The sequence below is a fragment of the Ochotona curzoniae genome, unplaced genomic scaffold (genome assembly GCF_017591425.1).
Source record: "Ochotona curzoniae isolate NIBS_2020 unplaced genomic scaffold, NIBS_Ocur_1.0 contig_3622, whole genome shotgun sequence".
NCBI lineage: Eukaryota > Metazoa > Chordata > Mammalia > Lagomorpha > Ochotonidae > Ochotona > Ochotona curzoniae.
The window spans coordinates 12,852,300-12,870,363 of NW_024465926.1; the positions used below are offsets into that span (position 1 = coordinate 12,852,300).

Sequence of the window (18,064 nt, forward strand, 5' to 3'; positions counted from 1 at the left end):
TAAACTAATAGATACAAGCTTTTCTCTTTCTCTCTGTCTTTACTATTTATTTCTTTCAAATAAATAAATACTTTAAAAAAAAATCAGTATAAGAGGAAGAAGTTTAAGTCAGTTGGTTTGGCTGTCCTGGCACCACAAGGTAGATGAGAACAGCATAATTACGCACCAGAGCCTGTGCTCTTGGCATGAGTGTGCTGCAGTGCTTGGGGCCAAGGCCCTTGGCAGACATTACTGTGGCAAATAAATCTAACATATTGCTTCAACAAACTAGAAGACAAGTAACTATATAAAAAACCTGCACTAAATTAAAAACAAAAAATCATTCCCGGGTAGAAGCCTGCCTCGGCTGCTAGTTTATCCCAAACCCTTCCCTCGGAAGATGCTTCTGGCTTTTGCTCATTTTTGAAGAAAACTTTATCTGACAATCCCAGTAAGGGATTGCCTTGGAGTTGGTCTCAATAGACTTTCTTTCATCTTGTTATGTTCCATTTTCCTGGCTTCCTGTCTATTTAGTAATTCTTGATTATAATTTGGATATTTTAAATGTTAAATTGTGCAGTCTCTAGATTCTGTTCTTCCCCAATGAACTGTTTGTTTCTGCTTTTATTAATTAATTTGTTCTGTTTTGTTGTTTAACTTACTTGAGTGGCAAGGTTCATGAAGGAGGAGGAGACACAGACAGTCTTCTATCTGCTGCTTTACTCCCCAAATGGCCACAACAGCTGGGACTGGACCAGGCTGAAGCCAGGAGCCAGGAACCTCTAATGGGCCTCCCTTGTGGGTATGGGCTCAAGTACTTGGGCTGTCTTCTGCTTTCTTGTGCATATCAGCAGGGAACTGAGTGGAAGTGGAGCAGCAAGGTCTTGAACAGGTGTAAGGGGTGCTGGCGCTGCAGCCAGAGACTTTACTTCATATACCACAACACGGGCCCTCTGCTTTTATTTTTAAGTAGGTGATTATCTCTTCTAACTTCAGGGGCTTGCCAGCAGAGCAGCACCCATCTCCTGGTCCTCGGGGCAGAACAGCTGGGATTTCTCTGCCACACCCTGACAGCGTTGTGCGCCCCTCGGAACAGCTTATCGACTCTGCCCCTGGATGAACAGCCAGGACAGCTGCTCCTGCCGCTGTACACGGCTGCCCTTTGAAGCCCACCTGCAACCCACCATGCTGACGTCAGGGGATGCTCAGCATGTCACATCCAGAGGTTACAATGGTCACCTGATGGAGGTTGGGCTCTTGGTCACTGCTCAGCACTTACTGCCCCAGCTGCTGTGTTTGGGGTGACCTTAAGAGTATGGGCAGTTCTGACACTGACACGGCTCACAGGGAGCAGCAACGGTGCAAGGACCCCTGAGGGAGGGCTGGGCGGTTCAGCTCGTGTGCTCCAGCTGTGCCGTTGCTCCTCTCCTCCACACTGACAAGGTCTGTCCTGCAACCCAGGCCAGCAGAAAGGACAGATCTTAAAACAGCTCCTCTGCTGGGGATGCCCAGTTGACTTGGCTTTTCAGCAAGTGCCAGGCGGGGCGGGTTTCAAGTGGGCTCCTTCTGGCTTCTCCCAGGCTGTAACGCTACATAACAAGACATAAAGAAGTCATCAGGGCAAGCAGAAAAAAGAGAATTTTGATAGAAATGAACCTGGGTCCACTGTTTGTGTCTAATGTGGATATAGCACCCACCATATAGAACACTGTCTATGGTGGGAAAACATGCAAATGACCCCATGGGCTAGGGGTGGAGACGTCTGATTTCTGATCCCGGCCTCTCTGCTCTGGCTTCTTTCCAAGCTGCCTTAGCTGCAGAGCTCCTTGGAGGAGTGACAAGCAACGGGGAAGTCACTGAAATTTGGAGTTATCTCGGCGCGCTATGGTTTGAGAGCTGGTGATTGGAGGTGGGGGTGGGAGGACGAACATGAAACTTCATTAACAAAGCAGCGTTTTCATTTCAGCCATTCCTGGAGGCGAAACAGAACCCTGCAGCAAAACCCCAGATGGAGAGCTTTGCGGTGATCTGTGCTGCTCATGGAAGCTGCCCTGATGATAGCCACACCTACGATTACAAGATTTAACACACCTGATCGCAAGCACGCACTGGGCAGAGGACTCGGCCTCTGTCCCACCCCCTTCCCCTTCTTCACTCACGGAGCAAGCGCGGCTCACACGGCTCTGCGGATGCAGAAGAGACAACTTGGAGATCTTTCATTCACATGGCTCTTTTGACAGCAACAAAAATCTTCCAGCTCGTTCCTCAGACAGGCAGTGATGTTCCCATTGGATACACATAAGTTGGAAAATTTGAACAAATTTTTCATTTTATATGACTTTTTACAAAAAGGTTTCATTATTTGTTTGAAGTGCAGAGTTAAAGAGAGTGGTTTAACTCACAGTGCCAGTTTTTAATGTTATTTGAGAGAGAGAGAAAGATCTTCTATCCTGTGGTTCACTTCCCAAAGGCTTTCAACAGTGAGGGCTGGGCCAGGCAGAAGTCAGGAGACCAGAACACAGTCTGGGTCTCCCACATGGGTGCAGGAATCCAAGTACTTGGGCCAACAATGTTGCCTCCCAAAGTGTGAATTAACAGGGAACAGGAGCAGAGCTGGAACTCCAAGCAGACACTCTTAACAGAGGATGTAGATTCTAAGCAGCATCTGAGTCACTGTGTTAAATACCCACCCTGGGACACGGGTTCCTGACCTGTCCCACCCTGGGACACAGGCTCCTGACCTGTCCCACCCTGGGACACAGACTCCTGACTTCTCTCCCTTGCTAACTAGACATTTACTCTGCCGTATACACACACACACATACATACACACACACTCTCCTCTAACAGTGCGTGCAGTTACAAAAATCTTATAGATTTTTTTCCCCCAAAGATTTATTCTATTTATTTGAAAGGCAGAGTTACAGAAAGACAAAGAGAAAAGATGAGAGAGTTATCTTGCATCCACTGTTTCACTCCCTTAATGGCTGCAAAGGCCCAGGAAGGGTCAAGCCAAAACCAGGTGCCAGAAGGTTTTTCTGGGTCTCCCATGTAGCTTTCAGGGGCTCAAGCGCCTGGACCATGCTATGCTACTTTCCCAGGCACACTGACAGGGAACTGGAATGGAAGTGGAATAGCTGGGATCCAAACTTGCATTCATATGGGATGCCAGCAGCGCAGGTGATGGCTTGACTCTGTATGCCACAGTCACAGCTCCTATAGATTTAGTTAGTGTTGTCATTTCTATTTTGAAATTATTTTAATTTACAGAAAAGTTACAAAAGTGGTACAGGGTTCCTATTCATCCCTCACTTGGTTTCCCTCTGCTAACTTGGGTCACATAAGATGAATCTGCCAACAGTTCTGCAAATCTTAGCAATAGATGAGAAACACGGATCTTCCTTAACTCCCTCTGTACAGCATAGCCCCACCCCATTGCAACTTGTTTCATTAGGTGAATTATTGACTTATGATCCACACACTATCCTCCCCATCCCATCAAAATCCGAGGTAACTGCCAGTTAGGGAGCTGTTTCTCTCTCTGCAGGAGGTCCTGAGAGGCAGCCAGCTCAGCCTCCCCCAGCCGTGTCAGCCGTGAGGATTAGCAAGCACTGGCCCCGCTGACACCGAGCAGCTATATGACTACCACCTACCTACGGATTTCTCGTGATGCAAGACAAACCCTCACTTGTTTGACCCATTGTTGTTGGCTGTTTTTATACCTTGTAGCTGGACATATCACACCAGATAAACTCATTCCACCCGAGGCTTCACCCACATACAGCAGATGAGGAGGGAGAGCAGCAGGAAGTGGCCACAGGGAAATGCCATGACCCAGCTTCTGGGCTGACACCGGAGCAGGTGAGCAGTGAGAGGGAAAACAGGGCCATTCGGGGAAGGAAGAAGGTGAGTGATGAATCCATGTTCATACGAATGGTTGTGGAGGCCTTGCTATGGCAAAGTTCTAGCAGGAATGAAGGCTGGACGTGTGTGTGTGTGTGTGTGTGTGTGTGACAAAAAAAAAAATCACTCTTGGAACAGCTTCCCTGACACTTGGTTAGTTTGTAATGTGTGATAAGCATTGTGGGTGCCAGGAAGTGAATTACTGTGCAGACTCTCTCTGTGAAATCAACTGAGAGTGGGTGTCCATTCAAATCAAGAAGGAAATTACTAGAGATGTCACTCATTCCCAGCACACATCAAGAGAGAGATCAACTTCTTACAGTGACCATGCAACAGGGAGTAATCCGGCCAGACCCACCACTTGCAGGGAGAACAAAGTTCAACCGATGCAGCAACTAAGGACTCATGCTAGAACGTAGCCAGAGAGGACACATCCGCCATGAGGCCCTTCAGCAAGGCTGCATGAGCCACCAGGTGAGTCAGGGAGGGCAGGGAGTCACTGGAGGGTAACTGCAAGGTGCAAGGTAGGGCTACTGCCTTCCAGCAAGCTCACCTCGGAACTGCCGGCATGCAGGAGGATGCCAGGACACAGAGCCTCAGTCTACAAAAGTGGGCTCTAGTTTGCCTGCAGCAATCACCACGCTGGGAGTGCATCTGGGGAAAAGGCCTGAGGCCTGCCCAGGGGAGATGCAGACTGGGAAGCAGACCAGCTGCTAAGAGGTATGGCAGTGGGCAGTGGGCAGTGGGCAGACTGACCTCGGGGGCTTTCTGGCTGAGTCCTCGAAGCAGCAGCACAACCACATGAACGGCAGCTCTGCGTACTTGAACTTCATGATCTGTTTTTGCCACAGCGATCAGGCAGGCTGTTACCTAGTGGGGCAAGGAAAGAAGTCAATGTAAACTCAATCGCACAGTCACCTGTGGCCTTTCAACTGGGTTCCAGTCGACACATGTAACAAGAACCACCCAGCTTCCAGCGAGGCAGGCCAGCTGTCTCATCCTCAATAAAAGAGGTGAGATGCAGGGCCAGTGCAATGGCTCCACCGGTTAATCCTCCAGCATCTCATGTGGATGCCAGTTTGTATCCCAGGTGCTTCACTTCCCATCCAGCTCCCTGCTGCAGCCTGGGAAAGCAGCAAAGGATGGCTCAGGTCCTTAAGCCCCTGAGGGATCTGAAAGAAGCACCTTGGTCCTGGTTTTGGATTGGCTCAGTTCTGGCCAACGTGGCCATTTGGGAGCCAACCAGCAGATGGAAGATCCTCTCTGTAAATCTGCTTTTCCAATGAAAATAAACAAATACCTCCTCCCACATAAAAAAAAAAAAAAGAGAGAGAGAAAGAGAAATCCAGGGGTAGAGATCTTGATGCCGTCTCGCTTTTCGGATTCACATGGGATGTTAGGGTGTGGAAACGAACACACGTACAATTTATGTATCCTTCCCCACCCTCCCATCCCAAATAAAAAGGGGAATAAGATCAAATGCAAATATTTTCTCTCAATTTGTTGAGAAAGACTGTTCCTTGTCTGCCTCTGGAGACATTAATTACAGACCTCCGAGGCCTGTGGGGAGTAGGCTGAGGCAGCTTCAGAATTCAAGGCCTGGCATGGAGATGCTGCCGCAGGGAAGACCAATTCAGGCCAGGGGAATACAGACACAGCCAAGCTGGTCTTCTCACTGTGCCCTTGTCCCTATGGATGGGGTACACTCTGGCTGAGTCATCAGGGGCAATTCTATACTTCCTGCCTGGGATTCTTCACTCATGGGATGAGCCTTTCTTGGCTCAGTTACTTTAAAATTCCAGCAAAGAAGAGAAACGTAGTACTTGGAAAACAGGGTGTCAGGTATTATGATAATACCCGATAATTATGTGTCATAAATGAGATGGTTTCTAGGCCCTGGACCAGCTGCCCTACCCCCACTCAGTTCCCTGCAGGCCGACACAAAAACCTTCTACAATCTCAAGATAGAGAAACAACAGATTCAGTCCTTTCTGAGGCATGCATGCAAGATTCACGAGAAAAAATCATATATTTTCCAAGTACGGCTAGTGATGGCAGCATTTTAAAAGGTATGTCTAAATTCTTCAATTGGCCTCTCTTATACTTTAAAAAAAGAAAAAAAATTATATTTATTTGAAAGGCAGATTTTACAGAGATAGAAGGAGAGAGAGAAGGTCTTTCACCTGCTGGTTCACTCCCCAAATGAACACAAATGGCCAGAGCTGAGTTGATCTGAAGCTAGGAACCAGGAGCTTCTTTTGGGTCTTCCATGTGGATGCACAGTCCCATGGCTTTGGGCCACCCTCCATTACTTTCTCTCAGGCACTGGCCACAGGCAGAGAGTCAGACAGGAAGTGGAGTGGCTGGAACATTAACCGGTGCCCATACGGGGTGCTGGTGGCACAGGTTAGAGGGTTAGCTTGCAGAGCCACTGTACCAACCCTCTTACTACTCTTTTGTTACGGGATTTTTCTGTGTGAGTTTATTTCTTGGCCGACAGTAGAGGGATGTGTAACCATGATAAGAAAATAGCCAGAATGTGTGTTTGGAAACACACATTATGGTTAAAGAATGGTTGCATGCAGGCACAAATGAGGAAAGAAACTTGCACAGAAATCTTCACTATGCAGGTTGTATTTTTCACAGCTTTCAAACAGTTGGGCATAGTTCAAAGTGTCTAATTAATCAGTGATGGCAGAGAGATTAGAAGCAGCTCACTCTCAAAAATAATTGCATCTGTGATGCCCTGGCATTTAATCAACTTGTACATCTATTTGACAAACTTGCAGCTTGTACATGAAGGGAAATCCCAGAAAAGCTCAACTCTTTTTGGGCTATTTTTTTTTTCAAGATAACCTAGTAAATTGCTTCTGCCTTTGACCTGGTACCCCCTCACCCCAAAGCCTGCAGGGTCTGCTACGCCTCTGGCACTAACGGTGGAAGCAATTCGGTCCTGGGAGGAGTTCCTTGGGCGACCTCCAATCAGGCCACAGTATAATAGCTGCCTCCATTTTCAGGCTCAGTATTTACAAGGTAAAAGGTGAGATCAGAGAGACAAGTTGGAGCTAGGTCCGGTCCTTCTTGACACACACACACTGGCTGAGCTCACTTGGTTTGACGGCCAAGGCAAGAAAGGCAGACTTTGGCCAGGTCATGAGCAAGCAGAGGTCCTGAAATGCTCTTCCTGCCTCCTTCTTAGTCCACATTTCCTTCCATATTTGGAGGATCACAGCTTCCTGGCCTAGACCTCCTGTCAGCATCTGCCTCTACCAGCTCTGGCCTCACTGCACTGCGCTGACCATCAGCAACAGGATTCTAAGGCGTCTCACGGGCATCAGGCAGCAGACAGCCACACAGCTCTCAGGTGCTCAGGCTAAGCTCCCAGGACCTGCTTGTAATGCTGTTCTCCTGCTGCTCAGAGCCAACACAGAAAGCAGCCGGGGGCAATGTCACTTTCCCTCACTTCCCACTTTGAATGAGTCTCTACCTGGCCAGCCTCTCACCTCCAAAGCCAAGGGCACTGACAACGCTGGGTTCTGCCCCTGCTGCCCTAACAAGCCTTAGTAATGGTAGACAGATGATGTGAGGTCTTTATCAATTTATGTAATGGCATCAGATTTCTATTCTCTAAATCCTCCCAGGGGGAATGAAAATGTTCTGTGTGATCTTTGTGTCCCCTGCCTCTGAGACTCAATGTCTCTGTTCTGGTAACTAACCCACATGGTACAAGGCTTCAGCTCCACTGGTCCATTGTCAAAATCACATTGACTTCAGAGAGCAGAACAAGGGAGAGGAGAGTTAAGCTCTGGAAACACCAGAGGTCAGCTGAAGCCAACAGAGGAAGGAGGCCATCACAGCCAGTGTACACCAAGCATCACTGAAGTGTATAAAGAGAATGCAAATGGTAGGATTGCCAAGACCAGACTATGGGAAACCCCAGGAGAGGAAGGGCCTGTGGGACGGTGTATATGACAGAGTTTATCTCCATGTGTCTCTGCATCCCTCCCCAAAGTTCCTCTGCTGGCCAGCCACCTTGTCTGAATCAGACCATCTGCAGACCGGGCAGCCTAGCAGCAAAGGCGACGAGCCCAGCAATTCTCACGAGCTCAGCTCCCTCACCCTACCTTAGGAGGGAAACCACTGTGGCCGCTGCAGCTTGCTCAGGGTTTCCCCTGAAGGACCTACGCATCCTGCAGGCCTTGCTCAGGAAACTGCACTGACGTCTGTGAGTGGGATCAGAGGCACTGGCTTTGGGTAAACCCTCAGAGCTCCGGTGTGGGGAATTCTGGGCAGCACATGAAAAGCAGCTCCTTGGACTTGTCACCCAGGGCACATCCTGCTTACGGGCACGGAGGACAGGCCTGTCACTGCAAGTCACAGAGATCACATTTCCTTGCCAGAGAAGGAGGAAACGTGAGAGCATCTATCTGTCCAGGATTGGTTTTGAGCAACACAGCTCTTGAGAAAAACAAGGAGAAATTGGGAAAGAACTTATAATGCTCTCTAAGCAAGCTAAAATTCAACATCAATAGCGAAAACAAAAAAAAAAAAAGCTAAATTTCTGCTGCAGAGTGCAGAGCGACTGAGTCTAACTCTAGTTCCTCTTCTAGCTACCCTTCTCCTGGGGTTTCTGTCACTTCAGAATTCTTACGATCATCTTTCATTGCCTCAGGTGGGTTAACATGACTTCCTGTTACTTGTAATGAAGAAATTCTTACCAGAGGCTCACTATCTCTTACCCAAAACGTTTGAATTGTTCCATTTTTTGGATCCTTTTAAGTATGAGATCATTTAAATACACATAACGAGAGACTGTGGGGCACAAGACCTAAATCTTTAAACATGAAATTAATTTATGTTTCATGTGTACCCTAAACACCTTGCTGGAAGGTATTTGAGAGGCAGAGAAATAAAGAGAGTTCCCATTTGCTCTTTTTTACTCCCTAGCACCTGTAACAGCCAGGACTGATCCAAGGTCAAAACAGGAGCTGGCGACACAATGCTTGTTTCCCTTGGTGGTGGCAGGAGCCCAGTTACACCAGCTCACTGCACGGGCCTTCCTTGCATGGGTAGACAGCTGAAGGCAGAAGGTATAACATGGCATCAAACTCAGGCACAATGATACGGGATGCAAAGATCATGTGTGTATATTTGAAGTGGGTTAGAGGCCCACACCTGTGTACTATTTTTTTTTTTTAACTAATTTTGTGCATTTAACAAAGTGTCTCGGTGTGGAATTTTCTACTTAGAGCATCATGCTGGCACTCAAAAAGTTGTGGATTTTGGGTTTTGAGATTAGGGATGTTCAACCTGCAATAAAACCTTCAATATATACATGAGACAAGCGAAGCCTACAGAAGATCAGTGACTTACTTGCTGGGTTGGAACTGTGGTACAGCATGTTAAACTGCCACCTACGGGACCAGTATCCCATATGGGTACATGTTCAAATCCTGGCTGTTCCATTTCCCAGCCATTTCCCTGCTAAAGCACCACAGAAGGCAATGGCAGGTGGCCCAAGTGCTTGTGTGCAGGAGACCTGGAGGAGGCTCCTGGCTTCCGCCTGACCCAGCCTGGCTGTTGAGGCCATTTAGGGAGTGAACCAGTGGATGCAAGATCTCTCTCTCTCCTGATACTTTGCCCTTCAAATAAATAAAATGGATCTCTCAAGCCAGAGAAAGACAGAGAATCACTTACTTGCTGTGTCTCACTGGGATGCAGCAACAGGACTAGAGGAAGAATGGAGGTCTCCTGACTCCCAGTGCCAAGATTTATTGTGGGTCCAAGGGGGGAAAAGAATCAGGGGAAGGAGCCAGCATACCTCATGGACCACGGGGCCCAGCAGGAAGTCCAGCCGCTGGCACAGCTCTCCCAGGTTGGCGAGGCTGCTGGCCCGGTGATTGCTGTCGGCATCTCTGGCACCCCTCAGGAAGGTGTGGATTAGAGGCTGCCGGTACTTTGAGACCATGTCCCCTGTGGAAAACAGGGAGAGGTCAAAACTGCTTGAAACAAAATGTCAGCTTCTTAAAGGAGGAGTACTGACAGCATCTCAACCCACCGCGCTGTGTCCTTGCATCAGGCACAGTGCTTGCCTGACTGCTTGAAAATCATGCTCTGGGAGGAAACTCCAGGCGAGGGAACATTCATGTGAACAAGCAAACAGAATCCCAACTTCGTTCTAAAATCGCAGGCAGAGATTATAGATGCGAAGAAAGCACTCCCCTTCATGTTAAGTTGCCTTCAAAGTCAGACTATGGGGAACTTTATAAAACACACACAGGCCCAGCACAGTAGCCTAGTCGCTAAAGATCCTGCCTTGCATGTACTGGGATCCCATATGGGCGCCAGTTCATATCCCAGCTGCCCCACTTGCCATCCAGCTCCCTGCCTGTGGCCTGGGAAAGCAGCTGAGGATGGCCCAAAGCTTTGGGACCCTGCACCCATGTGGGAGACCTGGAGGAGGCTTCTCACTCCTGGCTTTGGATCAGCTTAGCTCCAGCCATTGCGACTAGCTGGGGAGCAAACCAATGGAGAGAAGATCTTTCTGTCTCTCCTCTTTATAAACCTGACTTTCCAATAAAAATAAATAAATCTTAAAAACAGAAATAAAACTAAAAATACACATATACCCCATGCCTATGGAAACACGTCATGAAAAATAATTTAGAAAAAAAATTTACAGAAAATACACATATACACACAAGAAAAATGAGCATATTATATATGTCACCTAATAAACTTTTGCATATCCATCACATATGATCACTCAAACACTGAGTGTGTCTCCTAGTGTAGACCCCAGCCCTAGGTTCTGCACCTTCCCTATGCTGTCATGCTGCCTGCTCAGAGAAGCAAAGTGAGCAAGAGCCCATCAGGGCCTTTGGGGCCTCAGCAGACAGGGAAGAGACAGTCCTCAGTGCTGTGACACGTGTGTACCGAGAGGCCCTGCTCCAGATGCTTGGGATCAGCCAGTGAAGAGGCAGTGCACGTGCACAGCCTCACACAGAGAGGAAGCGAATATCATTACATTCTTTTTTTTTTTTTTAAGATTTATTTTATTTTTTTTTGGAAAGGTGGATATACAGAGAGGAGAGACAGAGAGGAAGATCTTCTGTCCGATGATTCACTCCCCAGGCGGCCGCAACGGCCGGAGCTGAGCCAATCCGAAGACAGGGGCCTCTTCCGGGTCTCCCATATGGGTGCAAGGTCCCAAAGCTTTGGGCCGTCCTTGACTGCTTTCCCAGGCCACAAGCAGGGAGCTGGATGGGAAGCGGGGGTGCTGGGATATGAACAGGCGCCCATATGGGATCCCGGGCGTGCAAGGCGAGGCCCTTAACCACTGAGCCATTGTGCAGGGCCCTATCATTACATTCTTACAACTGAATCTATGAACTATATTGAATCTGCTAAAGAAAAAAACCATACATAATGCTTTTAAAAAATGAAAAATTCTATGCATCAACAAAGTCTCCTTGTCTCCTCAAGCATTAAGTGAGAGATGTTAACAGAACCAGTATGTAAAAACATATACATTAACCTTCCTTATTAACCAACCAATCTTAGATTCAACTATTTACATTAAATGTAAAACTGCAAAGGAAGAGAGAGAGAGGATATAGATGAAGACAGAGGGATTAAATAATCTGAAGATTAAACAGAGCCAATTTAGGCTGTCACCCAACTCTCATGGTAGCTTACATTTAAGGTATTTCCAGGGCCTGGTGCAATGGCTTGATTAGCTAATCCTCCCCTTTGGCAAGCACTGGGATCCCATGAGTGCAGGTTGGGGTCCTGGCTGCTCTACTTCCCTCCCAGCTCCCTGCTTGTGACCTGGGAAAGTCCTATAGAACGGCCAAAGCCTTGGGACCCTGCACCCATGTGGGAGTCCCAGAAGAAGCTTCTGGCTTTAGATCAGTTCAGCTCTAGCCATTGTGGTCAATTCGGGAATGAACAAGTGGATGAAAGATGTTTCTCCCTGTCTTTCCTTTTTCCCATAAATCTGCCTTTTCCTAATAAATAAATCTTTAAAAATAAGGAGAAAACTCACTTTCCTCTCCTGTACTGTGGAATGCCACTCACTCTGCTGTGTGCTCCCACTTTGGGTCCTGCTGTGTGATCTTGAGTGATCATTTCACCTCTCTGGGCCAAGCAGACATGAGTCAGACTGTGTGGACTCGGGCCCCTTTCCCTTGTCAGAATGGGAGCTGTGAGTCACCTTAGGTTTAGTCATCAGGACCATCAGCCTGAGGGGCCCAGGAAAGGAAGCAAAGGCACACATTCATGTGCCCTGGGGTGGGACCTGCTGTCCTGAAAGGAAAAAGGTTCTCTGCTGGGAAAAGGAAAAGAAGTCTGGAAACCCCTAAGGACGGGGAGTGCAGAATGAGAGGTCAGAGTGCATGAGAAACAGTAACTGGTAAAGGAAAGGTATACTAGATGTGTTCATTCATTAACCTAATAACACTCACTGAACATGTACTGTGTGCCAGGGATATGGCAAGGCACCAGGAAGCCAATCACAAGCAAGAAAGCTGAGTCCCTGACCCCATGGCACCCACAGACATTAGGGGAAGAAGAGACTGCTAACAAAGATTAGGGGAACAGGAGGGTACTGAATTAAGCATTTCCTAATGGCTAAGGCAGAAAAGGGAAAAGAGGCATGGCCTTCAGGAGCCAATGGAAGCAGGAACAGAGACTCACGGGGAGAGAAGCACCTGCAGAAGAGAAGCACAAGCCATCTCATTCACTCATCTGGTGAATCGCAGCCTGCAGTCCCGGCATTGCGCTCCAGGCACTGGGAACCAGGAGACCTACTCAGCAGGGGAGAAGACAGCAGCTCTCAAGGCTGGGCAGACAAGGAAGGACTGTTGGGCAGGGGAGTGTGGGGGAGGAGGTTGTTGAAAGCAGAGGTGGGGCTCAGGGAAAAGCTCTCAGGAGAGCACCAGAAGGGAGAACCCTGTGAAGACCTAGGCAAACCGGCTGGTGGGTGGGTGGGTGTAGGATGAACAGAGCACGAAGTGCAAGTTCTGTGTTCCATGAAAAAGTTACACGACTGTTTCTCAGAGACCCAGCGCAGGCCAAGAGCATGGCGTGACCGGAACAAGTCACACTGCAGTGCTGTCCTGAAGTAATCCTGGTACTCCTTCTGCAGTGTTTGTCCTTTCAGAAGGGACCCCCATCTAACCACTCCACCTCAGAACCAGGACACCATCGGACCTCATGCTGGCCCTGGCCAACTGGCTGTGGGCCCCCTTGCTGGTTGTGTGCTCGGCAGCAAGGGCTGCACAAGCTGGCCCGCTCACTGCAGCTACACTGTCCTCAGCTCCTCTGTGCACTGTATGTCCTTACATCGCACACTCAGAGCCAGGATCCATCACAGCCTTGCTGAAACCTGTTCTTCCTCAGGGATTCACAGCGTTGTGCCTACCTGCTGAGGCTCTGCTGATCTCTCATGACCCTTCTCTGTCCCTAGAATGCAGTATAACTGGAGTGTTGTGAATTCTAGCCTTGGGGAGGTTTGGGGGGGGGGGCAGCCACCCTTATCAGGCTTCTTCAGTGATAAAATGACTAGAAAGAATACAGATGGTTTCAAGGATGGCAATTTGCTAGTTGCCCAACTTAAAGATCCTACGAAGGGCCTGGAATCTAGTTCTGGCTCAGTTTCTGGTCCAACTTTCTGTTGATGAGTCCACTGGGAGACTTATGTCCTTGGGTCCCTGTCATCCACATGGGAGACTAAGATGCAGTTTCTGGCTCCTGGCTTCAGCCTGGCCCTGGCCCAATACCAGCTAACAGGAACATTTAAAAATACATATACTCATTTATCTTTATTGGAAAGGCAGATTTACAGAGAGAAGGAGAGACAGAGGGAAAGATATTCCACCTACTGGTTCATTCCCCAAATGACCATTGTGGCTGCAGACGAGCCAATTCGAAGCCAGGAGCCAGGAGCTTCTTCCAGGTCCCCCTGGATGGGAAGTGAAGCAGCCAGGACCTGCACCAGAGTCCATATGGAATGCCAGCACCTGCCTCTCTCTCTCTGCCTCTGGAGGCATTTTCCAATGGAAAAGCTCTTCCTCTTGGACAAAAAGTATGAAGGCAGTGTGCTGAATCAGTCTGCACACAACTGGAAACCAGGGAGGCCTAGCAGATAGGTCCATCAGCCCTGAACGATGTTACTAAGCTGAAGGATTACCAATCCTGAACTTTTGGTTATGTGTTCTTCATTAGGGCCTAATGAAACCAGCGGAGTCGGGGATTTCTATCACTGCAGTCAGAAAGCATTCTGATGGGTGAAATGTGGGATGTTCTTGAAAGGTGCACAGCGCTCCTAAGTCAGTTCTGCATCTACTGAGAGAAAACATCCGGTAAGTTGCATTTACCAAAACAAAGGATTTAAGACAGTACAGTACAGATGTTGAAAGTGACTCAAGAGCCAATTTTAAAACATATTAACAGAAGAAGCAATTAAACTCAACAATATTCTTCCCATTAGAATTTTAGTTGGGAAAACAGCCCAATTATGGCATGATTCTTATATAATATTATTAGCATATAAACAAATGAGTTTCCCAAGATGTTAAATCATCTTCATACATGCACAAGCCTATTAAAAAATGGTGAATAACTCTTTACAACAGTAGGTTGCACAGAGGAGATGTATGCCTAGTTTATTTAGCAACTACTTGCTAAGCCACTTAGTTAGGAACTAAACCTGGGACTCGGAGCTGCCCAGTACCACTCCTTGGTGTCTGCTTACACAACTAAAATGCAACTGCCTGATCGAAGAGGGGCTTTTTCTGGAGGAGGAGTGGAGGGTCTTTTTTGCTCTTTACATTTTTCTTTAGGCAGATGAGATATTATTGGTTTAAATTTATTTCAAGATTCTACCTCGCCCTTTGTCTGAAAGACAGCAAATAGTCACTACTATATCATTAAGGTGCTTCATGGTGCCCTACTGGCTAAATCCTTGCTTTGCATGTGCCAGGATCCCATACAGACACTGGTTTATGTCCCAGCTGCTCCATTTCCTGTCCAGCTCCTTGCCTGTGGCCCGAGCGGGCAGTGGTAGATGGTCCAAGGCTTTGGGACCGCGCACCCGCTAAAGGAGCTAAAGGAGGTTCCTGGCTCCTTGCTTTGGACTGGCTTAGCTCCAGCCACTGGGGGCACTTAGGGAGTGAACCAGCAGACAGAGGGTCTTTTTTTTTTTTAAGATTTATTTATTTATTGGAAAGTCAGATATACAGGGAGGAGGAGAGACAGAGAGGAAGATCCTCCATCCAATGATTCACTCCCCAAGTGACCGCAACGGCTGATGCTATGCCGATCCGAACCTTTTCTGGGTCTTCCACGTGGGTGCAGGGTCCCAAAGCTTTGGGTGGTCCTTGACTGCTTTCCCAGGCCACAAGCAGGGAGCTGAACGGGAAGTGGAGCTGCTGGGATTAGAACTGGCGCCCATATGGGATCCCGGCATGTTCAAGGCAAGGAGTTTAGCCGCTATGCCACCACGCTGGGCCCGAGTTCTTATATTATTCTTAAAAAAAATTATTTACTTTCATTTTTTAAAAAAGATTTATTTTTTTTATTGGAAAGGCAGAATTACAGAGAGAGATGGAAAGACAGAGAAAGATCTTCCATCTGCTGGTTCATTCTTCAAATGGCTGCAATGGTAGGAACTGGGCCAATATAAAGCCAGGAGCCAGGAGCTTCTTCTGGATCTCCTATATGGGTGCAGGGACCCAAGCACTTGGGCCAGCCTCTGCCTTTCCCAGGCCATAAGCAAGGAGCTAGATCTGAAGTGGAGCAGACAGGATTCAAACTGGTGCTGCAAGGTGAAGCTTAGCCTTTGTGTGGTCTGGTACTTACTTTCATTTTTATTTGAAAGAAAGACTGAGAGGGACCTTTCATTCACTGGTTCACTCCAACAATGCCTGTGACAACAGGTGATGGGCCTGAAGCCAGGAGCCAGGAATTGTATTTAGCTCTCGCACTGGGTAGAAGGCCCCAAGCACTTAAGCAGTTGTCATCTGCTGCCTCCTAGATGGGTCAGCAGTAGGAAGCTGGATCAGAGCCCAAGCCAGACTCCAACTCAGGCACTCCAGTCCAGGATCTAGGCATTCTACCTGCTGCATCAATACCTGCCTTGCCTATCCTCTCAAAAACCCACCGTTAGAGCCTGACATTTGGGACAGCTGTTAAGTTACCACTTAAGATGCTCACATCTCATATTAGAATGCCTCCTAGGCTTCCAGTCCAGCTTTCTATTCCCACCCTGACGGCAGCCAATGGCTCACATGTGTGGGCCCCTGCCACCCACGGAGGAGACCCAGAGTGAGGTCCACGCTCCTGGCTTTGCTTGGCTCAGGCCTGCTCTCCCACCCCAACGAACTTTGAGTCATAGATGTGAAGACAGTGAATACTTTTCCTAACTATTCTCCTCCAAATACCAAGAATAAGTAACTAACAGACATCCTACCCAGCTGGTTAAGGGGCTGCCAGGTAAAACCCAACATATTTTTCCAAGGACAGAATGATGACTTATGACCAGTATTACTCTGCAATGATCGGTTTGCTCTGATTTAGGATGCCAGCACGGCAAACCTGGCTTAAGCCACTGGGCTACAATCCTGACCCAAGATTTACTCTCGAGTTCGGTGAGCTAGCGTAGTCTCTGTTCTGCTACACAGAGCGAGAAACCTTTAGATGGTCATTTCTACCACAATGCCTTGGAGCACTCTTATCTGGGTGCAGAGTCATCCTACCTCACAACCTTAGACAAATAGGATCATCTATTAGACAAACTTCTCTTCTGATGAATAATGGGCTGAACAGCACTGGGACCGCTCTATTTGATGAAGGTAGAAAACAGAATGCTAAGATATATGGGATGATTGAGAACGTCCTATGTCTCTGGCAACAGCAAAGTCTTTTTCTGCAATAGGCATGGAGGAATCGGGTCCTCCATTGCACAATCATCTCAGGGTGTGGCCTCACCAGCTCAGGGAGCTGACTACCTGCCTCACTCTCATCTCTGAAGTGAAAGTAACACACTGCACTTCAGGCAACTGATGCGTGCTGACATGCCCTCAAGTTCCTGCCACCAAGTGCCAGCAGTAGTACTGAGAATAGCAATGAATATTAAGAAAATGAAATTAAGAAAGCAAACCTGCCTGTGATACCAACATCCACTACTAATACATTTGTGTCTTGGCTGCTTCACCTCTGATCCAGTTCCCTGCTAATGGCCTGGAGAAGGTGGCAGGGAAGGGTTCAAGTACTCAGGCTTCTGCCACCCATGACTTTTGGCTTTGTTTTGTCTCAGCCCCAGTTGCTGCAGCCACTTGGGAGTGAACTAGCAGGCAGAAGATCTGTCTGTCCCTTACTCTCTCTCACATAAATAAATAAATATATATTTAAAAATTACATAGTCTTACAAAAAGCAATTTCTAGGGCCCAGCACAGTGGCCTAGTGGCTAATGTCCTCACCTTGCATGCACTGGGATCCCCTATGAGCACTGGTTCGAATCCCAGCAGTTCTGCTTGCTATCCAGCTCCCTGCTTGTGGCCTGGGAAAGCATCAAGGATGGCCCAAAGTTGGCACCCTGCAACTATGTGAGAGACCTGGAGGAGACTCCTGGCTCCTGGCTTTGGATTGGCTGAACCCTGGCTATTGTCGCCACTTGGGGAGTGAATCATGGAAGAAGATCTTCAAAAAAATAATAAATTAAAATAATAATAAAAAAGCAATTTCATTACAATTGCACCAAAAGACCCAAAATATTTTGAAATACTTAAGTGCAACATTTGTGCTCTGAAACCACAAAAATATTGACACCTGAAGAAATAACAAAACATCTCATGTTCATGAATTGGAAAACATAAAATTCACATTACTACAAGAGCCGTAAGTTTAGCTAGGGATTTTTCTCAATTTCCACCAAAATGCCAGTTATGACTCCCCTCCCATATTTTAGCAGCAACCGGCAGGCTGATCCTAAAATCTGTATGAATTCAAGGGATCCAGAAGAGATCAATGCTTTTGAAAAGTGAAAGAAAAAACATTGGAGGATTCACACTCCTTGTTCAAACTTTTTTCTTTTTCTAAAAACTGCAATAATCAAGATCTTACATATTGGTCTAAGAGTAGATATACAAATCAATGAAATAGAATTGACAGTTGAGAAAT

At 47.5% G+C, this 18,064-nt stretch overlaps 1 protein-coding gene across 3 annotated transcripts in view; it reads right to left on the reverse strand.

Annotated features, from left to right (window-relative positions):
• TANGO6 (transport and golgi organization 6 homolog) overlaps positions 1 to 18,064 on the reverse strand; it is a 171,609-nt gene that overhangs the window by 34,340 nt on the left and 119,205 nt on the right. For all 3 annotated transcript variants that reach the window (XM_040982471.1, XM_040982472.1, XM_040982470.1), the window contains exons 16-17: positions 9,704 to 9,855; positions 4,639 to 4,752 (exon numbers count right to left, since the gene is read on the reverse strand). In XM_040982471.1, coding sequence (XP_040838405.1) covers positions 4,639 to 4,752; positions 9,704 to 9,855 — 266 coding nt within the window. The remainder of the gene's footprint in view (positions 1 to 4,638; positions 4,753 to 9,703; positions 9,856 to 18,064) is intronic.